General features: G+C 38.1%; 2 protein-coding genes across 2 annotated transcripts in view; both read right to left on the bottom strand.

The window, feature by feature from the left end:
- Positions 1 to 298: 298 nt before the first annotated feature.
- LOC109238727 (L-ascorbate peroxidase 3, peroxisomal) lies at positions 299 to 4,693 on the bottom strand. The gene is made up of 9 exons (XM_019405201.1): positions 4,494 to 4,693; positions 4,287 to 4,411; positions 3,539 to 3,588; positions 2,731 to 2,796; positions 2,590 to 2,638; positions 2,250 to 2,332; positions 2,025 to 2,104; positions 1,778 to 1,880; positions 299 to 704 (listed from the first exon to the last, which is right to left on the bottom strand). The coding sequence occupies exons 1-9, from the start codon at positions 4,604 to 4,606 to the stop codon at positions 510 to 512; spliced, it is 864 nt and encodes a 287-aa protein (XP_019260746.1). The 5' UTR covers positions 4,607 to 4,693; the 3' UTR covers positions 299 to 509.
- Positions 4,694 to 5,448: 755 nt separating this feature from the next.
- Positions 5,449 to 26,213, bottom strand: part of LOC109238726 (synaptotagmin-1-like) — a 21,604-nt gene continuing 839 nt past the window's right edge. Inside the window, exons 2-12 of the mRNA XM_019405199.1 lie at positions 25,046 to 25,144; positions 24,916 to 24,966; positions 24,695 to 24,818; positions 23,647 to 23,765; positions 23,466 to 23,567; positions 9,251 to 9,325; positions 8,863 to 8,939; positions 8,510 to 8,756; positions 8,080 to 8,430; positions 6,309 to 6,440; positions 5,449 to 5,780 (exon numbers count right to left, since the gene is read on the bottom strand). Coding sequence (XP_019260744.1) covers positions 5,649 to 5,780; positions 6,309 to 6,440; positions 8,080 to 8,430; positions 8,510 to 8,756; positions 8,863 to 8,939; positions 9,251 to 9,325; positions 23,466 to 23,567; positions 23,647 to 23,765; positions 24,695 to 24,818; positions 24,916 to 24,966; positions 25,046 to 25,144 — 1,509 coding nt within the window. The 3' untranslated portion in view covers positions 5,449 to 5,648. The remainder of the gene's footprint in view (positions 5,781 to 6,308; positions 6,441 to 8,079; positions 8,431 to 8,509; positions 8,757 to 8,862; positions 8,940 to 9,250; positions 9,326 to 23,465; positions 23,568 to 23,646; positions 23,766 to 24,694; positions 24,819 to 24,915; positions 24,967 to 25,045; positions 25,145 to 26,213) is intronic.

Below are 26,213 nucleotides of genomic sequence, written 5' to 3'. Positions count from 1 at the left end.
GGGTAGGTGTAGGTGTGACAAGGGCCAGATTCAAACATGAGCCAAAAAATTGGGGCAAGAAAACTTTAAAAACTGGGAAAATCCCATAATTATCTGCTTATTTTGGCGACAACAATCACTGACGACGTTAGGCAAGACAAGCAGGTATGCCACTCAATACTTCGCACATGGAACGTGCAAATAAATGAATGGTATATAAATCTCTGGTAGTAGTCTATTATGCTCTCTGTCTGACCTACCTTTTCCTTGTCAAACTCCTAACAGGATAAACTCAACAAGCATCGACAAAGCCAACTCAGGTTGAAATCAGAAACCTTCCAGAAGTGCGGGAATCAAATATAAACATTAATTCCATGATACAACCGGTTTACTATATTTTTGTATTAATCCATTTAGTCGACACTACAGGGTATTATTTGAAGAAAATGTGTAAGACCATAAAAATAAGGTACAGTTCATCATTAATGTTGAAATTATGGCAGTAAGAATGCAATCTGTAGTTGTGCAATTCACTTCATCCTTTTCCGCACTTCATACCAGTAACTCAGTGCCACCACTGCAGCAGCCACAACAACTCCTACAGCACTTTGTGCTAATATAGTGCCATCCCTCACTGTAGCCTTGGAACCAGAACTTGGGGTAAACCCTAGCTCAGATAGTTTCTTGTGTGATATGGCGTAATCCCTAAAGAAGGCATCTTCATCCTGCAATATTCAATAAATACAACATGAATCACTGAAGTTTTCCTACCAGTAAGCAAATAAATGGCTCATTGTAATGGAAAGAATAGCATGTGCGCAACTTTCCTTCAAAGCAAGAACTAAGCATCGGTAATCATGCGCAGAAAGGCTTTCCGGGAAATGTATGTATGACCAATAATATGAACAACTGAAAAGTATAGAGATCTAAACAGTAAGGATCGCATTCATTACTTCACACTTTGCAGAGACTTGCAGGACAAATACGAATGGCCCAGTTGGCCAGTACACATTATAGTCGTAGAATGTCCAACCAATATTTCTGATTTTTGGATCTCCAATGGCAACAGCTCCAGATTTTCCCAGCACTGCTGCAATCTTTATACAAAATATCTTTTACATTTCATCCAGACCATCCAAAACCTGAACTCAGATTTATTTATTTTTTGGATTGCTTTCTTGTCTTCAAATCTCTTCATGTCAACAATACACAACCTCTATTTCACCTCAACCTCTCCATCTCCAAAAGTTCTCTCATCTCTCAGCTCCAGCAGAAGCTCACTAGACCAGTAGATTCCTCTTTATTTGCAGACAGATCCATCACCTTGTCTAGACCTCTCTTCTCAAGAGTATGAAACCCATATTTTCAAAGAAACCAACCTTTTGGACCTTAAAGTTCTAAGACGCTACTTAAAATAAGATCTACTGACTACTGCTGTGGTAAAGTCCTAATTATCCTCGTATAAAGACATAAGAGCAGTCATCATTATTAGGACAACACGTGAAGTAAGAAAGCAGGAAATTAAAATTCAAAACATGAGTTTTAAACAAACACTTAGAGGTTATTATTGTGGAGCAAAGACTATCGACTCATATATGTCAAAAAGACAGTTGATCTCAAGAACTCCCTTCTACAAGTTACAACTACATTAATAAGATTAAAATATAGAGAAGTGTCCTGTTCATCTTGCATTAATATGATTATAATGTTTTAGTAAACTCAAAATTGGCCTAACTTAGCAAACTTGAAACACTTGGACCAGCAAAAACTTTGGTCATCCAGTGAATTAACTTCTCACCTTAGCATACAGCTCAACATATTGTCTGAACTCAGGATCATCCAATAAAGCTATGTCTGTGGGAAGTTTCAGCAGGCCCTCAGTTTCCCCCTTAAGCAGCTCCCTGGATTCAAAAGAACGATAATACTTAATCAGCAACTGAAAAGATATTAACATTGGCGTTCCCCAACAAAAAAGCTTTTGGATTTCCTTTTATAGGAAAAGGTCATAAGATCAAACAGCTAGCTTATACGCCCATATTTCTTACACAAAATATGAATTGTCAAATTTCAGTGGCTCCTTTGTCCATGGACCATCAAAGCCTGATCTCTCTGGATGTGCCCTTCCCTGCAGACAATATCAAATGAACCAATTGGTACGTGCTCTGTGGATTTCATCACTACAACATGTCACTTGTGATTCTTAGTGCAACAGTAGGACAAATAAAAATTGAGAACAGAATCAACAACTAGGGGAAGAGAAGTTTACTTACCAGTGTATGACCACCAGATAACGCCACTATATCTTTGTCTGACAAACCCATCCTATAAAATACATCTTTCAGATGCGGCACACCTACCATTAATCGCAAAAGACTCAGCGAAGCTCAAACTTCTACAAGTTCATTTTAACAAACAATTGACAGATCTAAGAGCCTGAATCTTGTTGAGAAAACACTGCAAATAGAAGGATGACTTCCTAGAAAACACTAGCGCTTTTATCCACGCTAATTAGTAGGAACGCCATAGTCCCACTGGGAAAAAATTTTTGCAGGTCACCGATGAAATTCCTTCACGACAGCATATTAATAAAAGAAAAACAGTTCATGAAACCTTGTTTAGCATCTGGTAACCGTCCTTCCTTTGGAGAAACACTGGAATCCTATGGAAAATAGATAAGTATAAAAACATTAGCATTTCATGAATATCATTATTAAGTGATTATCAATCAAAAAAGGATTAAAAAGTAGTTACCTTCCTACCAGGCACAAAATCAATGGTCGGACCACCAGTGACCTCAACTGCAACAACTCCTGCAAGCTAAACATGAAATGGATTTTGATAACCGTTCAGCTCCCCTCAACTAATGTGTGTATTAACAGATTTAATCAAAAACATAATTACCAACAGCTGAAGTGCAACATAATATGAGAAATCTCAGTTATTCAGGAAAAGATCTAGGATCCCCTTTCTGTATCGTAGCTACAACATGTCTAACCAAAAAAAAAAAGCACCCAGCATGTACAAATGTTAGGTGCATTTTCATCATCCCATATAAATTTGACTTTCATGTGCCTTGTCAGCAAGACATCACCATTTGTTTCAGTTACAAGTTATAACTTATAACCACTCAGTAAATTGTCATGCCAGCAGCATGGGAAGTAACACAGTTAAACAGACTGTTTCGCATTTACTTTATTCACTCTTTCTCCACATATTGGCAGGTCGAAGGGTAGGTGAGATCTGTATCTCTTATAGCGTGGAGGGATTACGTCCTAACTAAGCGAGGATTTCCTTTAATCTAAAAAGTAACTTCTTTAAAACGAAGAGATCTATCAAGAAACAAACCTTTCCAGAAAATCTCATTTGAAATCTAAATCTTACAAGGAAGAAATACATTTTCCTCCCTATAATACTGATCTACAATATAAACTATTGGATAATCGCCTCATTCTTCATTAGCCACTCATTCACGTAAAGAGATGATGAAGTTGATGATCATCCTTTTTAAACCATATGAATACCCCGAAAAGCATTTCTAGAAATAGAATAACGGAGTCACCTGGTACAGATCTGCATACGTTATCTTTTGATGTTTAGACTTCACTGCTTCTGTAACGAGAAATACAACATGTTAAAAAAGGAAACAATAATGTCATTCACAATTTTAAGCGAAGCCTATATCAAATAGTGCTTTCTGGTGGACACTCACACAATTTTACATTCAAGCTTGCAACATCAAACACTCCGTTTAAGGAAGGGAAGGGGATCATTTTTCATCTTTCAGAGTCAAATTCATAGAATTGACTGCTTTTCACTGGGGTCATTACAAGCTCATCAGTGCTTGTAGTGCTGGTGCGACCCTCCAACTCTCGTCCCTTTCATCATGTAAATTCTAGCTAATTGAATAAAATAAGTATACCTATTCAATGTCACTTCCCTTGTTGCTTTTCCACCTAATTACATAGTCTAATAATTTCAATTTTATAGGCATAATCGAAAGTAACATCCGTTGTTTTATTTGTAGCACTCATTTCTGAATTCAAATGGCAACTACTCTCCACACTAAACTTTTTCGAATTTAGCTATCTAAAAATAAGCTACTCTAAGAGTAAAATTCCAGAAATCAATAAGTAACTACTAGTACAAGCTATTCGCAAACGATTTCAAAACGCCAGATAGATGAAATTACAAAAATATACTATTAATATATTAGATAAGCTTAATTTAACAACACATGAGTTATGAGACTGCAAAAACACAACGAATGAAGCTGAACAATCAAAAAGTTAGAAGAAACAAATTTGTACCGCAAAAGTCAAGAGCGATTTTTAATCCATTATTAGCACCGTGACTGAACTCTTCCTCATTTCTGATGGAACCATTGGGTCCACCGGTCTTCGACTTAGCATCGTACGTTCCTGCATCGTGCCATCTGCGCAGAAACATAATTGAATAAACCTAAATATAATAGTATATACAAATAGTATATGTGTAGAGAGAGAAAGAGAAATTACGCTAAGCGAAGCATGATAGGAGCACAGTTTTTGCTGGAGATAAGAGCGCGGAGGTCGCGACGAGCTTTCTCAATTTCTTTGAGGTACTCCGTGTCGACGATTGGCTTCGCCATTGATGGAGGAAAGGTGAATGAGGATAAGATATTTAGCAAAACAAGAAATGGAGGCACAGACTTTGCTGTTAGTATTTGAGGCTTCAATTGGTTGTTGGAACTTGGAGCTAAAAGAGGCGGGTCAAACAAGTTTAGCCCATTTGGCATTTGGAAAATTATCCTTTTTTCTTTTTTTTTTTTAATATGGACAACTATAGCCTATAGGCATAAGGAAAGAGACCTTAAAAATTAGTCTTGGTTAAATTTAGTATTCAATTCTTTTCAATATTTCTATATTTCTGACGAGACTAGTATAATTTGGTGGAATAATACTCGTTAGTAATATCAGTCATGTGGGATATCTTTTACTTAATAAATTTATTTATTTCTCTTACTCAAAAAGTCTTTTGAGAAACTATTACATTCATATTTCGTTTGAGACGTATGATGTAGCACCTTCTTTCAATCGATTAGATAAAAGCCCATTAAGTTAATAGTACTCCATTACCTTTTATTTCAATTTTTAAATTAAAAAAAAAAAGGTTAATACCCATCATTCCAATCTTGTGGACTTGCTAGTTGCTACTAGGAAACTTTCTATCAAATTCTATCCTTCTTTCCAATTCTTGATATGTTGCTCTTGATTTGGCTATTGTGACCAATCTTCAATTATGCCACTACTATTGTTGGCTGCCATAGGTTGGGTGGAAAAATCGATTAGCCAACGCCTAGGATATTAAGCATTACCATAAATTTAACAGGCTATAGTGTGCGGAGCGGCCCTCGATTTAACATGCGTCAAGAGGGGGCATACATTCTATGCTTAAAGCCCTTCAAGCCGTTAAAATAATACAGACAAGAGAAAAAGGCAAACTAAACAAACAATTTTGTTACGTAGTAATGTACAAAACAATTGCAAAGATTTTCCAACGTGACAACTGAAAAAGAAAATTTTATTGTTTTCACTCCCCAAACATCCATCCTGAAAAGCAATATCTAGACAATCGAAAAACAGAATAAAAGGAAAATGAACAGGTTTTCAGGCATGGAACTTGCGATTAGATCATGATGCAGTTCTCCATTGCAGCTCAACTTGAAGGCGACCGTTCTTTGAATCAATGAGGTGGTACTTCTCGTTGATCCTTTTGTTGTTAACGACATCGGAGAGGCTTATATCAATATAACCCAATACCTCCTGATTTAAGAAGAAAATTACACCAATATAAGTTAGCTTCACATAAACAATTAAGGGAGCTTCATTTTATTTATTTATTTTGAGATTGAATTAAGTGAGAGCTTCAATAAAACAATGTCCAACACCAAACCAAGCTTGCAGAAAGAAACACCATTTTATTCCATCGTCCTTCTGGGAAGACACGAGAGCTAACAAAATGCAGAACCTCCTAATGTGAAAATTAGCATTTCATATTACCTTGAAAGGTGATAAACTAAAATAGGACGCATACCATTTTATCCTAACGGAGTATTACTGCAGGGTAAAACAGTGAATAACAGATGTGGTTTCACCTTTTGAAACAGAAGCTATATAAGATGCACCATTCCAATTACCAATGTGCTGTTGTTACTATTGTATGGTGACACTTCAACTGTTCAACATCATATTCTAAAAGGTCATCTCAAGTTTCCAGAGAAATACTACTTGCACCAGTCCGTTGTTCCTCCATTAAGGCATAATAAATATCAGAAAAAGCAATTTCTGTACCTTAGGATGCAATAGGCCAATTCTCATTGAGGTGCTGACAACTTCCAAATGCAGCCTATCATTCACAGGAGGCTCCTCCAACACAAAAGTAAAATCCTCGTCCCATCTTGGATCCCTGTTCTTCTTGACTTGCTGCAATCAAGGTGGAAATAATCACGTAAATGAACGTGAGCAAAACTAGACATAGTTAGCCCTATGCAAGAAATTTCTTGCATTTTAGTCAAAGTCAGACTAAATACATACTGCAGATCCAGAAAAGCTAAAAAAAACAAATTGGTAAGTAAATGAACCTCCAGCAGTTTCAGTTTTATGACCTACACGGATTTACTATGAGGGCGAGAATGCAAATTAAATTTGCACACAAGCTTATCAATGGGAGATTTATAGTAACAGCAGAATGAAGAAATACCACATTTATAAGTGTTGAAGACATAATTAAGTAAATAAAAGTGTGCTCTCTCTAACAGTTTAAGCATTTAGATAAGATGGTCACACACTTCAACATGGTGCCGGGAGAGGTCCTGGGTCCACCCAATATCTAAAAGAATTTTCACATGCTTGGCTCATAAAAAAGAATCAAGCCCGCACGTGAGGGGGCGTGTTGAAGACATAATTAAATAAATAAAAGTGTGCTCTCTCTAACAGCTTAAACTTTTAGATGAGATGGTCACACACTTCAACAATAAGAATAATAGATATGCAATTTTTTAATTCAAGAAACAAAAGAATAGAAAACGAAATTGTAGTCTGATTGGAAACACAAAAAGCATAGTTGCTGAAATTATTGGAATCTATCAATGCACTCATATGGATTTTGAAGACAGAATGGAAGAAATTCATCCAGGGAGTGGACTCTTAGAAGCAACTTTTGATACTGCAATTTATTCACGGAAAAATTAAGTTTCCATGAGACATTCCCTAAGAAAAGGACGCTTTTGTGCAAACTCTATAAAAATCTTGGAGCTCCCTTACAAGAGAAGATGAAATTTCTCGTACAACCACGTTAACTCAAGCGACTACTTAGTCTGACCTAACGAGAATCTCTTATCCTAACTAATTGTGCTTTATTTTCATGTAACCCAAAAGGGGAAAAAGAAAGGACGAAAAAAGAAGTTACCACGAGCCTTTTCATGCTTCAAAAATCGAAAAATGTTCTATACAACTTAGTAAGGTAAAGGGTCCCAGGAAACTAACATGCTTGACCTCCGTTCCATTTTCAATGTTCGTCCTTCTCCATGTTCTTTTAAAACAAACAAATCAACCGTTTATTGTCATATCAATACTTCTATCCAAACACGTATTGACTTATTTGTAAAACCAGTTTCAGCATTTAAATGTGTTGTTACCACTTGATGTTTATCATCTTCTACTTTAAATCAACAAAGTCAAACACGCTCTTAGAAATTAAGCCAATGCAAGTTTATGATGAAGTACAAATGCCACCACTGTCCTGGTTTAGGTGGCATAACCTGACAAGCATAAAGGTTTAGAGTTACTGTTTCAATAGGTTATCACATCAAAATTATCAATTTGTGTTATTCAGAATGTGGTCAAGTTAGCAAGTAATACCGAAAGGAGGGAAGGAGTGAATACTAGAGAACTTGGATACCAGGACTAGTGTAAAGCCTAAACACTTGTGAGGTAGAGGTGTTGAGGTCGAAAGGTTGAAAATGAGTGGGAAAAGAGTTCTATAATATCCTCCTACCTATTTCTATCATTGCCTGCCAAGGAGAGAACAATGAAGGACTAGAAAGAAGAGGCAATTTTGTACCTTAGTTTTTCTCTCCTCCCCTTTGAAAATAATCCTGACATATGGATTAGTATGGTGCTTTCCTTCAACATCTTGAGCTTCGTGGACCGTAATCATAAGGACGCCTCCCCCTGGTGGCGTTCCTTCTGGAACTTTTTGTGCTGCATCTGACTCTTCAAATTCTTTCGGCAACTCGTCCTCCTTAAATGGTTTGTAGGTCAATTCCACCATGATCTGACCGCGGTCCTTGTCATTCTGAGTATCATTAGAATCCATATTCTTTAGGAGATCTAGTGTCATAGTTTTTGATTCATCAGGGGTCAAATCTTTCAGTGGAACAACGTTCATACCCATCTTATCATGTTTGCCAATCTGAATAAAGAAGGGACTGAAGCTTGAGATAGCACATAGAAGGAAAACAATAATGAACATCAATAAACTAGGAAAGTACCTGCTCCCAATCATAAACAGAGAGCTCCAATGTTTGTGTTTCTGGATCTTTAACAACCATATTAAATTCCTCATCCCACTCTGGATTTAAATTCTTATGCTTCACAGTGGTTTTCTTTGAAGGAAGTTTTGACTCGGTGAGCTTAACTTTTACGTAAGGATCAGCTCCACCCATTAAATCTTTCTTTCTCAGCTTCATTGCCCTCAGAATCTTCACATGCAGGATCCCTACAGGTTTTTTCATTGCTCTACACGTTCGCAAAGTGAAATAAAATGACACAATTAATTGAACGTGATTGCAAAACCTGAGAGAAAAAAATATGATAACAAAATCTAAAAGTAAAGAAGACATACTTGGATGGATCCAAAATCTGCACTTCTAGAGTTTTAGGCCATAGATACATGTTAGCAACCTGATCCTTAATGGTCTCCTGTAAAGAGAGTTCCCCAATATTAACATTAAATCGTTTGATCATGACTACAACAAAAATGTTGTCCCCTGAGCATGCACTTATAGCTACTGCTTTGTGTCATCAAAACTCAAATCTCTAGACTCAACATTTTGGTAAGAAATTCCTAGTATTCTTAACCTTAGAAGCTAAGCAACCAATATGCTTACAGTCCTCCGTAAAATACAGTAAATGATACAGGCTGTTTTACAAAATAGAGCAAATGAGATGGCAAGAAGCATAAACTGTTCCAAAAAGAAATAGAAGATAATGGACATGAGAAACTATAGTACCTGGACAAACCTGTACAAGCCAGGAATGGACATAAGATCAGCACCCAAAAGCTTCAATCCAAAGTCAACATGTGGCTGCAAACCAGTAAGAATCTACTAAGACGATGCTTTTGTTTCATTTTTGGTGTAAAGAAAGCTATTTAGAAGATGCAGAACTTAGACATCATAGAATCCTTGTAAATGATAGAACAAGGACATATCATTGCTTTTTTGAACTGTAAATATGGCTTATGCACAGCCTTTGTGCTGACATCAGTACTGTTACCTTTCACAAAATATAAGAATCTAATAAGATGTACGTCAACAAATGCAAATCCACCCTAATAAACTGAAATGAGTCCATAAATCTATAATATCAAGGGAAGATGCCAACCATGGTGTGACAAACTTTACAGAGGCTAAACAATATGAGGGATGACAGAGGGATCATGTAGATAGTGGACTTCAGAAGGGCCATACAGAACCACTTGGAGTGAGATAATGTAGAGGAATTTCTCAGCAAATATATCAATAAGAGAAGATGATATAAAGGAGGTCAAGGGCAAAGCCAGACATGGTAAATCAGTTTAATTGGAGTTAATAGGAAGGGAAAAAAGGTAATTGAGTCTGTTCAAAAGAAAAGACAAAGAGGTAAGTCTGGAAGAATTTAGAAAGTACCAATGCATGTTACGATCAGAATAAAATGGGGAATAATAGACAGTCACGTGAGAGGAACGTGAGCAGCTGTTAGCTCAGTTAGTTGGTTTCCGGAAATTAGTTACAGTTAGTTAGTTGCTGTTAGTTTGTTACAAGTTAGTTATAGTTAGTACAGCTGGATTTTCTTCATATAAGCTGAATTCACAGCTGTTGTAAGGACCATTCACTTTGTAATCGAATCTGAAGGACTCTCTCTCCTATCTCTAAATTCTCTGAATATTTTCTTCTCTAAGTCATCTGTTCAAGAGCAATTCTCCCTATTTGTTCTTTAGGATACTTAGATTTTTCCTCTAAATTCGCGAGCTGATATCATTGGTATCAGAGCAGACCTTTTCCTTGGACCTGTAAATCAAAAATGGGGGAACATAACTAGAATTCAGGAACTACGTCGAGATTTGGATGGTCTTCGAGGATCGTTCGAAGAGATTGCTGGATCAGTGGAAGAATTGCGTAGAACCATGGATGAAAGGCTCACCCACTCGATGGAGGAATTTAAGAAGATTCTGCTGACGATCGGGGCAAATGCACGAACTTTTATTGAAGAAGAAGCAACAACACCAGCAGAAAGAGGTCAACGAAGAGAGGAATATGAGCTGCCCACCAGAACTCATCAGTTGGAATTCCCTAAACTTGATGGAACAGGGCTTCGTGATTGGCTATATCAGTGTGAACAATTCTTTGAAGTTGATCAGACTCCTGAAGCTTCGAAGGTGAAATTGGCTTCTTGTCGACTGGCTGGAAAAGCTCTTCAATGGCACCAGGTGTACATGAAGACTCGACTGTCTAGGGATTGGCCTAATTGGGGGGAGTATGTGAGGTGCTTGTATGCAAGGTTTGGATCAGAATTGTTCGATGATCCAATGGGGGATTTGAAGGATCTTAAACAGGTAACTTCTGTGCAAGATTACGTGGATTCATTAGATGAACTATTAACTAGAGTTGAGTTAAATGAAGAGTATGTTGTTAGTTGTTTCCTTAGAGGTCTTAAACCTGAAATTGGGCTGCATGTCAAAATGTTTGCACCAAGATCCTTGCAGAAAGCCATTAGTCTTGCTAGAATCCAAGAACAGACCTTATTCATACAGAAACAAACTCTCAAAAATACCCCAGTTCTTTCTAGACCTAGACCAATTCATAAACCAATTGCCAATCCCAATTACCCACATAACACACACTCTAACCACTCTAAACCAAATTTTCCTCACCAAAGAAACCAAGGCTCCTATTCAGGAACAACCAAACCAACCTACAGAAACCCAAGGCTTCTAACTCCTGCTGAAATGGAGGAAAAGAGGGCTAATGGATTGTGCTTCAATCGTGATGAAAAGTATGTCCCAGGTCATGTATGTGCAAAGAGAAGGCAGTTGTTTTCTATTGAGGTGATAGAACCTGAGGAGGAAGGAAATGGTGAGGAAGACATCTTGTTTGATCCTTCTGAGCTACTGAATATGGAAGGATTTGCATATGATGTTGACTCTGATGAGGCCATCCTACCTCATGTTTCTGTACATGCTATGACTGGTACTGAAGATTTCAGAACCATATTTAGAACCATGAGAGTGACTGGATCAGTCAAGGGCAAAGCAGTGAAAATCTTGATTGATACTAGCAGCACCCACAATTTTATGGACATTTCTTAACACTGCAAAGAGATTAGGGTGCTACTTAACAATGATTCATCCATTTGCTGTATCTATAGCTGATGGGAATAGGATGTATAGCAAAGCCATTTGCAAGGGGTTCATTTGGAAAATGCAGGGAGTCCAATTCATGTATGATATGCTGACTCTTCCTCTTGCAGGTTGTAACATGGTTTTAGGGGTGCAATGGCTGGTAACATTGGGAGATATTCTGTGGAACTCCAGGAAATTGAAGATGGAGTTCACAATTGGAAGTCAAAAGATGTCACAAGGGGCACCCAATCTCCTTCTATGAAATTAGTAGGACAAGGTCAAATGGACAAACTTATGGCTAAACCTGCTGAATTATAAATGGTCTTTAGGAGTGGTGGCTACAGAGTGTGATACTGAACCTTGCTTATGGGGGCTAGGAGAACCGGTGGATAGTACAATGGGTAAGGAAGGATTGCAACAGTTGTTGAAGGAGTACAGTGATTTGTTTGAAGTTCCTAAAGAACTACCTCCACCAAGGCAGCATGATCACAGAATTGTTTTGAAGGAGGGGACTTCTCCTATCAACATTAGACCTTATAGGTATCCTACTATACAAAAGGAAGAAATTGAGAGGATGGTGGAGGAGTTGTTGTCTACTAGTGTATAAGGAACAGCACAAGACTCTATTCATCACCTATTGTCATGGTTAAGAAGAAGGATGGGAGTTGGAAGATGTGTGTAGACTATAGGGAACTCAATAACTATACTGTTAAGGACAAGTTCCCAATACCAGTAATAGAGGAATTATTGGATGAGTTGCATGGTGCCAGATTCTTTTCAAAGCTGGATCTAAGATCAGGGTACCACCAGATTAGGATGTGGGAAGATAACATAACCAAAACAACATTCAGAACTCATCATGGTCACTTTGAGTTCTTGGTTATGCCATTTGGCCTTACAATGCCCCCTCCACTTTTCAGAGTCTGATGAATCAAATTTTTATGCCTTATCTTAGGAAATTTATCCTAGTCTTCTTTGATGATATTTTGGTCTATAGCTCTTCTTGGGAGGACCACCTCTCACATTTGGAAAAGGCCTTTCAGGTCTTAAGGACCAATGTTCTGAACAAGGGGTGTCTATGTACACACAGAAAATAGCAGCAGTATTGAGTTGGCCTCCACCAACCAACATTAAGGCATTGAGGGGATTCTTGGGTCTCACAGGCTACTATAGAAGGTTCATAAAAGGCTATGGTGTTGTTTCTAGGCCTTTAACTGACCTCTTGAAGAAGGGATGCTTTGCCTGGAATGAAGCTGCAACTATGGCATTTCAAGCATTGAAGGATAGGATTACTTCAGCTCCTATCTTGGCTCTGCCAGATTTTTCTAAGGAGTTTGTTGTTGAAACAGATGCATCAGGAGAAGGCATTGGTGCAGTTCTCACTCAAGAGGGTCGACCAATAGCTTTCTTCAGCAAAGGGTTATCAGAAAGAAACAAGGCTTTGTCAGTCTATGAAAGGGAGCTTATGGCTTTGGTCTGTGCAGTACAAAAATGGAGACCTTACCTGCTAGGAAGACACTTCACAATCAAGACTGACCACCACAGCCTTAAGTATCTACTTGAGCAGAGGATTACCAAACCAAGCCAGCAGAAGTGGCTAGTCAAGTTGCTGATATGATTACAGTATAGCCTACAAGAGTGGAAAAGACAACATTGTTGCAGATGCTCTATCTAGGAAGGAAGAAGCAATGCAATTGTGTAGCATTTCTACTATACATATGGACCTATTAGAGGAAGTCAAGCAATCATGGCAACATGATGCTACTTTACAGAAGTTAATGGAGAACTTGCAGACTACAGCAACAGTCAAACCTTATTACAAGCTTCAAGCTGGAATCTTAAGTAGAAAAGGCAAGATAATGGTGGGAAACAATGAAGAGTTGAAGACCAAATTGATAGCCTTTTATCATAGCAGTTCAATTGGAGGACATTCTGGGATTACTGCTACTTTGAACAGATTGAAGCAAGACTTTTACTGGGAAAAAATGAAGCAGGCTGTGTACTCCTATGTAAGGGAGTGTGACACTTGACAAAGGTGTAAGAAAGAGAATGTGGCTTACCCAGGGCTGCTACAACCCTTACCTATCCCAGTGTTGTCAAAGGCGCACTTAAAGCGCACTTAAGCCCTCAAGCGAGGCTCAAAACACGTTGAGCGCTTCGCCTCGCTTTGTGGGTGCTTTAGTGTCGCATCAAAGCTCTAACACATACTTTTCCTTGGCAATGAGTGTAATCCTGAAAAGGCGCCCTTAAACAATTGATATTTCACTTTATCATGATTTTTTTTAAAATTTCTCTGTCCATATATTTGTTATTCATGCTTATAATGATTATTCTTGGACTACTATGCATAATTTTACTTTTTCTCCCCTTGCGCCTTTTTTCATTAAAGCCCACGCTTTATTTGCGCTTTGCGCTTAAAGCCACAATGAACCTTAGAGCTTTTTTGCGCTTTTCGCCTTTGATAACACTGACCTATCCCTGAGAAAGTATGGCAAGATGTATCTATGAATTTTATTGAAAGATTGCCAAAGGCCCATGGTAAGGAGGTCATTTTTGTAGTGGTTGATAGGCTGAGCAAAGCTGCCCATTTCATGGCACTAAAGCATTCTTATACTGCTTTAGAGGTGGCTCAGATTTTCATGGACAATGTCTTCAAACTCCATGGGATGCCTAAGACTATAGTCTCTGACAGGGATGTGGTCTTTACTAGCAAGTTTTGGAAGGAGTTGTTCAAGCTGCAGAAAGTCTCTTTGCTGACATCAACTGCTTACTGATGGCCAAACTGAGGTGGTCAACAGATGCTTAGAATGCTATCTTAGGTGCATGACCTTTGATCGACCAAAGGAATGGCCTAAGTGGTTGTCTTTAGCAGAATGGTGGTTGAATGCTGCTGCTGAAGACAGCACCTGGGAAGATTGGCAAGAGTTTCACCTCAAATTTCCCTCTTTTAATCCTTGAGGACAAGGATTATTACAAGGGGAGGGTAGTGTTACGATCAGAATAAAATGGGGAATAATACACAGTCACGTGAGAGGCACGTGAGCAGCTGTTAGCTCAGTTAGTTGGTTTCCGGAAATTAGTTACAGTTAGTTAGTTGGTGTTAGTTTGTTACAAGTTAGCTATAGTTAGTACAGCTGGATTTTCTTCATATAAGCTGAATTCACAGCTGTTGTAAGGACCATTCACTTTGTAATCGAATCTGAAGGACTCTCCCTCCTCTCTCTATATTCTCTGAATATTTTCTTCTCTAAGTCATCTGTTCAAGAGCAATTATCCCTATTTGTTCTTTAGGATATTTAGATTTTTCCTCTAAATTCGTGAGCTGATATCAATGCACTGCAAAACTAGCCTTTTCCCCTTCATATGCAATAGGGGATGCAAGTTTAACGGCAGATAGTCCATAGAAGAAGGGCAAAACAATGTGACTTGGAGTTGCTCGTGAAAGGAGCATGGATAAGACAAGTACCTCACGTTGCACTGCAGCTTTACATCTATGTTATGAACACTGGTATTCTCCTTGTTTAACATTTCATGGGTGCTACCCAAGGTCAGTGGATAAGCAATGTTGAGGTGGAGTTTACAAGAGATTGGGAGCTAAAAAACAGCTTGGAGAACAAAGATTTAGGACACTGGCCGAAAGTAGTAAGATGGAGGAATGAAACATAAATAAATTATTTTCGTTTTCCCAATATTTTTGGTGTAATGAGAGAGCATGGGGTAGTTTCATACATGTTCATACATGCCCCCCCACCTCCCCCCTCCTTTTTTTTTGATATAGTTAACCGCTACTTCCCGGTTGTTATGGGGTAATACCAAGGATCTGCGCTCGGCTCGTTCTTATTTGCCCTGGTGATGGACGCACTGACACACCATATTCAAGGAGAGGTGCCACGGTGTATGTTGTTCGCTAATGACATAGTTCTAATTGATGAGACGTGAGGCGGCGCTAATGAGAGCCTGAGGTTTGGAGACAGGCCCTTGAATCTGAGTCTAGGGGTTTCAAGTTGAGCAGGACTAAGACAAAGTACCTGAATGCATGTTCAGCGTCGAGTCGAGGGAAGCAGGTTTGGACGTGAGGCTTGGATCACAGGTCATCCCCACGAGAGGCAGTTTCAAGTACCTTGGGTCGGTTATCCAGGGGATAGGGAGATCGACAAGGATGTCACACACCGTATAAGAGTGGGGTGGATAAAATGGAGGTTAGCATCTGGAGTGCTATATGACAGGAAAGTGTCACCGATACTCAAAAGTAAGTTTTATAAAGCGGTGGTCAGACCGGCCATGTTGTATGGGGCAAAGTGTTGGCCAGTTAAGAACTCACATATCCAGAAGATGGAAGTAGCAGAAATGTAGAGGTGGATGTGCAGGCACACTATGATAGATAAAATTAGGAATGAAGATATTCGGGAAAAGGTAGGTGTGGCTCGTGTGGATGACAAGATGCAGGAAGCGAGGCTTAGATGGTTCGGGCACGTGCGAAGGAGAAGCCCATATGCCCTGGTCAGAAGGTGTGAGCGGTTGGCTTTGGCGAATCCAAGAAGAGGTAGAGGCCGGCCTAAGAAGTATTGGAGAGGGTTGATCAGGCGCGACATGGCGTGGCTTCAGATTTTTGAGCACATGGCCCTTGATAGGAAGGTGTGGAGGTCAAGCATTAGGGTTGTAGGTTAGGAGGTAGGTGAGCATTTCTCTACTTCGTACCGGGTGTGAGGCTAATTTGATTAGGTTTTATCTTAGGTTGTTAGTGATTATTGTTGTGTTCACACTATTCTTTCATTTTTCATAGTACCAGGCCTTATTTACTGTTATTGTTATTGTTTTTATATTGTCTCTTTTCGTCTTGAGCTGAGGGTCTATCAGAAACAACCTCTCTACTCTCTAGGGCAGGGGTAAGGCGTGCGTACATGATAAAAAGCTATAATTGCGTATTTTAGTCGCTTATTACACTCTAATTTACTGCACTTTAGTTGAGTTTGAGCTTTAATCGCAAGTGTTTTGCACTACATGTGTGTTTTATGCCTTGTAAGTGTGATTCCGATATATGTAGATATTATGGAATGAATTCAAGCTATTCTGAAGCTTTGAAGTCCGAGTAAAAGCCCAAGGATTAAGTTGGGATCGTGTTTGGGGATCAACGGATGATAGTGCACTTTAAGAACGAAACGAAGAATCGAGCAGGCATACTGCGCATTGTCCAATAAAATGCACATAACTTTTCGCTCAGAAATCCGTTTGGGCTCCACAATATATCGTTGGAAAGCTATTTAAAAGGGCTAAAACTTTCATGTTTTACATTTTCCAAAATTCCCATAGCCGCGGCGCAGCTGCCTATTTTGCTCCTGCCTCGAAATTGCAAGATTCCTGATAAAGTCCACTACCACCCCGCGTAGCGCGTCGCCCCATGCGGCGCGCCTGTGAAATTTTTACAAAGTTATTTTCCTATTTTGCGCGGGAGAAGGTGTTTTCGTCTGGGCCGACGCTACTTGGTATAAATACATGCAAATTTTTGTGACTTTTGACATACTTTAGACCTGGGGAGAGCACACCACGCTTGGAGGAGGCTTCTAACTAGTTTTTCTTCTTTTAATATCATAGTTTATTAGTTCTACAATTTTGGGTGCTGCATGAACGTTGTAGTTTGAAGCTTGAATTGTTCTTATTGTTTTATCATATTGGTTTATTTATTCAATCTTGCACCTAATTATTTGATTGCTTGATCACCAATTGAATATTATCTGCGAATCTAGGACTGAACTCGCGAGAGGGAATTTTAGATTGCATACAAGACTCAATAGAGCAAGATCTTGAACTCGAGCATCGGGAATGGATTTGCGGTTAGGATAGGAATATACCTAATCGCCCTGCTTGGTTATTATACAGGAATTATTAATGTGTTCTTGTTAATCCTAATTCCATGGGAATATAGGTGTTAGGTTAACTTGAATAGGCGAGTAGTATTTCGGGAGAAGGCTACGAGTAATATTAACCCTGTCAATCAATAAACCAGATAAATTAATTAGTCAATTTAAGTGGAAGACTCAACGGGACTGTTAGCTAACCCATAGCTCTAGAATATCGTCTCCCATTGAATTCGTCTCTAATATTGCCAATTTACTTCTTTATTCTCTTAGTTTGTTACTCTAGATTAGTTTGAGATAATTATTCATACTTTAGGATTCGCTTGAATAGATTAATTGTTTGGGTTTAAATTAGTTGATAGTTAATCACAAGTCCATGTGGATACTATATCTCGAGTTACAGTCCTATATTACTTGTACGACCACGTATACTTGCGTGTGCGTTAGGGAGCAACAAGTTTTTGATGTCATTGCCGGGGACTTAGAAATTAACTATTCTACTAGATTAGATTTTTATTTTTTGTCTACTCAAGTTTTTTTTTAATCTTAGTTTAATATTTTATTATCTTTATTGACATGGCATCTTGGAATGAGAATTCGTCGAATATTGGTTATTCTTATTATGGCGATCCTTGTCCATATTGTGGAGGACCACACTTGTGGCAATATTGTGCATCTCAATATTATGTGTGGAATTTTTGTAATATGTGTGGTTGTCAAGGTGGCCATTGGGATGGTTGTCCTAATTCATATTATCCTTCTCAGAGCTCTTATTATGACGTTTCTAATAATGTTTATGAGTTTGATAGGAGCAATGAAGTGGAGGATATGGAAGGTGTTGCTCGTATTATGGACATGATGAGGCAAGTAGCCGAGCAACAAGATGAAAATCAAAAGGCTATACAAAGAATTAGTGCAGCAATCATGAGAATGAAGGCCGAGGCGGAAGAAGTGGCTAAAGAGAGCGAGTTCCCACAAGAAGATAATTTTAAAGAAACATATATAGTGAGCCAATCTTGGCTAGAGGAACAAGCTCACTGATAAAATTTCGTGAGTTTCTCCTTAATAGTCTTTCAAATATGGCAGAACAATTGTTGGAAGGAAGAACTGATCTTAGACAAGAGATCGACCAATTTGGCAGCTCTATTCGCGACTTGGATGCAGATTTGAGTGCAAAGGTTGATGCGTGTAACGCCCAACAAGTTAGTGATGAGTTGTGCGAAGCTGAAAAAGATTTTCTAGGCCAAATTGACGAGCTAAAAAGAGAATACCAATCATTAGACCATGTTATTATTGATGATGCCAAGGTTGAGGAAGTGTGCAAAGGTGAGGATGTCAAAAGTGGAGCGATTCTGGAGTTGGACCGCATTGGACCTCATTCTAACCATTTTTCAACATTGTACTTGGTTGGGGACCCGAGAATTGATTCATTCGAGCCTATGGAGGAGTCAATGAATGGGGAACAAGTTGCTTATTCTGAAATTTGTGATGCCAAAAAAATAAAACGACATCACTCACTTAAAAGCCAAGAAGTGCAAGATGCAACATTGTTTACTTGGTTCATTTGTATTCGTACCACTGCCCCAGGAACGTGACAGAAAAATTGATGCAAAATTGGGGGCGTAATTCATATCCTCAAGGTGGAAGGAAAAGTGATGAAGTAGGGTAAGTCGTGCCACGACTATAAATGAGGCGCTTGTTGGGAGGCAACCCAATTTTATTTTTCTTTTTACTCTTGTTAATTTTTTTTATTGTGTTATTCTTTTGTAGTGTTGTTTTTGTGTTTTGTATGAGTACGAGCACGGAGTCAAAGCCAATAGGCATGTGCAAAAGCGAGCAGGTGGTTGAAACTAAGTGTGAAGTATCCACACAAAGGACCATACCTGGGGGAAGTCTGAGTACCCGTGAGCTGCTAATTCTTCGGCCTTTGGCTTACCAGGGAGTCTCTTTTACCCTCTTGTTATTTATAGTGTGCATTGAGGACATTGCACGATTTTAAGTGTGGAGTGAGGAGATTGTCTGGGTGATTTTTTGTGCTATCTTAGCTTAGTTGTAGTACTCGTTCTTAGTGCAGTAGTTTTTGTTCAGAAAAAGTAAAAAAATTGGACTTTTCCGACGATGGATCTCATTCGACAGTTTTCTTGAGGGATTTAAGTCGAAAGAAAAAGGACAAAAAGATTTTCTTTTGTTAGGTAATGTAATAATTCCCCCTTGGTTTTTCTTTGTGTCGCGGTTCTTTTTCCAAGGGTTTTGTTTGAACCGGGTGTAATTAGTTTTTTTTTTTTAAGGAGTAGGAGTCATTGTGCCGTGAATTGAATTGAAGCAATATCTCTTAACTTTGTTATGCCTTGCGAATAGTGAGTACTTTGGTTGTGACGTTTAGGCTCAGTTTTTTACTCTTGTATAAGTACCTTAAATTGTATGATCTTAGCTTTGCTTAACTGCTTTGACTAGAGTGTCTTGATGAGTCCAATCCTGAGTGAGTTATGTGTCATGTGTGTGTGAGATTTGTTTGTTATTTTGTGCATTGCATTTGATGTCTAGAACTTGCCTCGTGTGTTTGCAAAGCGAAATAGTAGTTCTGTTCAGTCTTGGAAGTGATAGAGGCGTTTCTTTATTGAATCAGTTATATATTTTACCCGCCTAATTGTTATGTATCGTAGTTAACCCCTTTGAGCCTGTAATCTTATTTCTTTGGCAACCACATTACAAGCTTTACCCATTGTGTTTGAATTAACCATCTATTTGAACATTTTCATCTCTCATGAGCACTTGAATTGTTATGAACTTCACTGGTTCTTGTGATGTTGTTATTTCCATGATTTTTATTGATGATACTGATATATTGTCTCTTTTCGTCTTTTCTTCTTCTTGAGCCGAGGGTCTATCGGAAACAGTCTCTCTACTCCATCGGGGTAGAGATAAGGTCTGCGTACACGCTACCCTCCCCAGACCTCACTTGTGGGACTACACTATACTGGGTCGTTGTTGTTGTTGTAAAGTGTGGGGTGGTTGGTTTGGCTTTTGAGTGGAACTAATGAAATAAGGAGAAAGGTGCACTGTTCGAAAAAGCAAGAGCCACTTGAATTGAAAAAGAAAGAAAAAATAGTTGTATTGTTGTGCAAATATTCCTTGATAGTGGTAACTCTTGATGTAATTGTGCTTAAAGAAGTAAGGAGTTAATATACATTTATGTCAAGGTGGAGTTATGGTTTGACATAAGTGTGAGGTTTTAAATGTTTAAGTGTATGCATTAAAGTGAGGTGTAGTCACTATTGTATCTAAATGTATCCTACCCGTCCCGCAGCCTACATTACAACCAATTAAAGTCATACTTGATCCTTGACTAAATGAGCTCAATTAGTAGAGTAGTACACTACGGGTAGGAGTGGCAAATGGGCGGGTCGGGTCGGATATGGTTCGGGTCTAAAACGGGTAATGAAAAAACGGTTCAATTATCCGACCCGACCCATATTTAATACGGATAAAAAACAGGTTAACCGGCGGATAATATGGATTACCCATATTATCCATGATTTCTTGTATATGATCACTTTTGGAAAAATTCTTAGTCTCCCTAAATTGAGGAGCCCCCAATTTGAGGCTTTACAAAGGTAAAAGTTAGACCTATTTGTTATCCATTGGTTATCCATTTTCTAAATGGATAATATGGTTCTTATCCATATTTGACCCGTTTTTAAAAAGTTCATTATCCAACCAATTTTTTAGTGGATAATATGGGTGGTTAACTGTTTTCTTTTAACCATTTTGCCACCTCTAACTACGGGCAAGCCTATGGTACATCTTTTGTGGCATATGAATGTTATTTCTGGAAGTGAGTGAATTCTTTCTATCTTGAGTTCCTAATTGTATTAATTTCTATTGTGTGTCGAACTACTCTCTATTGTTGTGTGAGGGCACTTGATTCATGAAGGAAAGGCAATGTTGTTGACCTCTATATTAGAGTAAGTGAGTGAGTTGTGAATAATGCGTGGCACTTGTGAGTCAAATCTTGAGGTGGAGATGTTACACTCTTGTGCTTAGTCTATTTTAAATATTCTTGGTGTGATGAGTTAGGAGAATTGCTTAAAAAAGTCGTGTTTATATAAAGTGTAGTTTGATTACTCGAGGACGAGCAATGGTTTAAGCGTGGGGTGTTGATGATAGGCTATAATTGCGTATTTTAGTCGCTTATTACACTCTAATTTACTGCACTTTAATTGAGTTTGAGCTTTAATTGCTTGTGTTTTGCACTAAATGTGTGTTTTATGCCTTGTAAGAGTGATTCCAATCTATGTAGATGTTATGGAATGAATTCAAGCTATTCTCGAGCTTTGAAGCCTGAGTAAAAGCTCAAGTATTAAGTTGGGATCGTGTTCGGGGATCAACGGATGATAGTGCACTTTAAGAACGAAACGAAGAATTGAGCAGGCATATTGCGCATTGTCCAGTAAAATGCACATAACTTTTCTCTCAGAAATCTGTTTGGGCTCCACAATATATCGTTAGGAAAGCTATTTAAAAGGGCTACAACTTACATGTTTCACATTTTCCCAAATTCCCACAGCCTTGGTGCGTGGGGCCTATTTTGCTCCTGCCTTGAAATTGCAAGGTTCCTGATAAAGTCCACTAACACCCCGCGTGGCGCGTCGCCCATGCGGCGCGCCTGTGCAATTTTACAGAGTTATTTTTCTATTTCGCGCTGGAGAAGGTGTTTTCGTCTGGGCCCGAACCTACATGGTATAAATACATCTAAAAACGTTATTTTTGTGACTTTTGACATACTTTAGACCTGGGGAGAGCACCCCACGCTTGGAGGAGGTTTCTAACTAGTTTTTCTTCTTCTTCTCTTCTTTTAATATCATAGTTTATTAGTCTAGAGTTTTGGGTGTTGCATGAACGTTGTAGTTTGAAGCTTGAATTGTTCTTATTGTTTTATCATATTGGTTTATTTATTCAATCTTGCGCCTAATTATTTGATTGCTTGATCACCAATTGAATATTATCTATGAATCTAGGATTGAACTCGCGAGAGGGAATTTTAGATTGCATATAAGATTGAATAGAGCAAGATCTTGAACTCGAGCATCGGGAATAGATTTGCAGTTAGGATAAGAATATACCTAATCGCCTTGCTTGGTTATTATACAAGAATTATTAATGCGTTCTTGTTAATCTTAATTCCATAAGAATATAGGCGTTAGGTTAACTTGAATAGGCGAGTAGTACTTCGGGAAAAGGTTACGAGTAATATTAACCCTGTCAATCAATAAACTTGATAAATTAATTAGACAATTTAAGTGGAAGATTCAATGGGATTGTTAGCTAACCCCTAGCTCTAGAATATCATCTCCCATTGAATTCGTCTCTAATATTGCCAATTTATTCCTTTATTCTCTTAGTTTGTTACTCTAGATTAGTTTGAGTTAATTATTCATACTTTAGGATTCGCTTGAATAGATTAATTGTTTGGGTTTAATTTAGTTAATAGTTAATCACAAGTTCCGGTGGGTACAATATATGGACTTACAATCCTATATTACTTGTACGACCACGTATACTTACGTGTGCGTTAGGGAGCAACACTAGACATTGCCCTCCCCAGACCCTACTTGTGGGAATTCACTGGGTGGTTATTGTTGTTGTTGTTGTACTTCCCATACCAAAGAATGACTGACACTGCACTTTCTTCACTTTGTTCCTCTGGTGACTAAAACCCCAGTATTATCATGGGAGATGGAGGGGATCCTTACACCAGGCTATCCCTTCCCCCATTATGTATGAATAACCAATATCCGTAAAGTATGTTTCCACCAGCTACAGAACCATCAAATACATTCTTGATTAATCAAAAAGATGAAAGATGCCAACCATATAACCAAGGAAACAAGACACAACAGTTTGGCCATGAAAATTTTGCTTGTTGTTTTTTTCTTTCGCTCCAAACATATAAAACCTACTCTTAAAACATGTGCCAGATGCATAACCTACCTTTTCCATGAGGGACACCAGGATTTTGGCAAAACAAGGAAAGCTTGGAACCAGAGGCTTCAAAGTAATACGTGGAGCTGCAAAAACCTGTAAGTCCACAACCTGAAACATCCACTCAAGCAATTAATTTTGGCTATTGTTGGCATTCTTTTGTCAAAATGTAAAACACGTAATGCAAAACCTGAACAGTTGCTTTCAATCCGAATGCTTTGACCGCAACGGTGACATTAGGATTTCCTGCCCACTTTAATGATGGTTCCATGATCAATTCTTTTTCGTCAGTAACATAGACCTTCATCCCTGCCAAATAGAAGCATAGGAAAAAGTTATGATGAATTTAAGCGAAAATCAAACACAAAATATAGTATTTTAAACCATTATTAAACAGATGAACAAGAGGCATTTGACCAAAGAGATCTACCAGGCTAGTTGATAACAGAATCCAACTCAGTAAAACCATATCCTAGAGCATGACCAACATCAGTTACAAGACTACAAGGGTCCTACTTGATATATTTGTCTGTGTAGAATATCATTTCTTAGAAAAAGCATGCAATTGCACCACACATAAACTTATGGCATAGAAAGCATACACTACCAGGTTACTTGAACTTCATTAAAATCAGAAGATCATGGAAATATAAGGTGCATGTAATATATAAATTTGCAATATAATTTTTTCGCAGTAAGTAAATATTTTGTGGATAGTACAGAGAAAATAATCACATTCATGGGGAGATTAAACAACTGTTTTCAAAATTCTCAATCAAAGGACAGCTAGCTAAAAAGAAGCTGATCCTTTAAAGTTCAAACTCCTCTAACTTTTCTCCTCTCACCTCCAAGCTGTCCAAGTCCTTTGATAGTGGGTTTGTTATCCTTCTATTAAAGGTATATACTACGTTAGTCAAAATTCTATGGACTTCCCAGTGATGCCATCAATTTTATCCACGCCAAACAGAAAGTAATTCTGAGTGAAAGAATATAAATGGATCAGCAACAAAGTGACAGCACAGTCTCAAATAGAGAGAGAGAGAGAGAGAGAGAGAGAGAGAGAGAGAGAGAGCAATCAGTTAATCAAATTCTTTCCAAAAACAAATACTTCATTTAGGCAAAACAAAACAAATGTCATGCTTCATATCTTATGCTACGCATTATTTTTCTATAAATCTCAACAACATGAGAAAATAGGAGCAAATAAAATTTATCAGTCGCCATAGAAAACGACTAACCCTGGAAAGTAGGAGGTAAGGACCCCAAAGTTAGTGTTTCAAATTCAACTGAATCAATTTTATATTTTGGTATTTGCTCAGCAATAATTGGTGTCGCGATATTTTTTGCAGTTCTGCAAATTGCCTGTTTAAAAACAGTTGAGCACTAGTTAGTTCATTTCTCTTTAACAATCACATAAAGGAGATAGATAATCCAGAATGGTGTTCAGACATGAGAATACCTTGTCCAGGTAAGGCCACATATACTCGAGAAACTTGTTGAGCCAGTCCACCTTAAGTTCAGAAAATATAAAGCAAATAAAAATATATTCACTGATAAGCTATGCAATTTAGACTTCTCAATATACATACACGGTCATAATCCGGACATTTGATCCAAAGAGGAATTTCAGACAGTATCTGCTGCAAGCTTTTAGCATCTCGCTCAACCAATGGACGAATAACAGGGTCCTGATAGTTTACAGGAAATGCATGAGCTGTTCGGCCACAAAAGGAATAAAACACTGATTGGGTACGATTAAAAATGTAGCCGCTGCAAACAGATAAGGGAAAAATGAAACACCCTGAAGAATAAGTGAAACTGTTTAAATGACATGGATGCAACCAAGTTATGACCTTTTCTTCCGGATTGGTAGTTAAGTTATGACCTTTTTTTGTTTTTGATTAGCAAAGGTATTAATATTAATATAAGCTCAGCACCAAGCTGGTACGGGAAACGAGGTAAAATTAATCTGGTAGTTGTGCCTTCAAAACAATTATTAAACAGCATTTTGGCATAGCCACATAAAACAATTACTCCCTCAATGCCATTTTATTATTTGACACTATTTGACTACACACTGATTTTAAAATGTAAATTGGCTTATCTTTTATATTCTTTATTATCTTTGTAGTGACACAAGAAAATGTTAAATCGTTATCAAATTTTTAAGCATCACATTGAAATTTCAGCCAGTTTGAATAAATTTAAATTCAAGTTTGTGGAAATTATATAGAATAATATTAGTATTACTAGTGAGATGGTATCAAATTTTAGAGGCATAGATGGCCATGAGTTTGAGTCATTTCACCTTGATATGGTAGTATTCTCCATGATTGTACAGTAAGCCAAACAGCCCAAAAGGCATAAACTAAAGACATGAGTCCTCGCCAAAGTATTTATCAAACAGGTGATGCTTGACTAAGTAATATATTTTTGCCCTTTATTGGCAGCTTTCTAGTGGGATGTTTAGGACAGTCTTAGGATTATGTATAAGCACCACCCTTAAGTTTCTCCTCCTTTTCATCTTACTTCTACTAAGTAGGACTCTAGCTTATCGAGATAAGCTCACAACAAAATGAAAACAAGATTTTATTTTTTTCTTTATAACATTTTCCATCTATATCTTTCCTATCTATTTACTTTCTCACTGAAATACTCTTTTAGTTGCTCATTTACCTTAAGTGTACTGTTGACCTTAACTGCTGTGTGTGTGTGTATGTGTGTGTGTGTGTGTGTGTGGGGGGGGGTGGGGGGGGG

Source organism: Nicotiana attenuata, unplaced genomic scaffold (genome assembly GCF_001879085.1).
Source record: "Nicotiana attenuata strain UT unplaced genomic scaffold, NIATTr2, whole genome shotgun sequence".
NCBI lineage: Eukaryota > Viridiplantae > Streptophyta > Magnoliopsida > Solanales > Solanaceae > Nicotiana > Nicotiana attenuata.
This window is presented reverse-complemented; position numbering and strand designations above follow the sequence as displayed.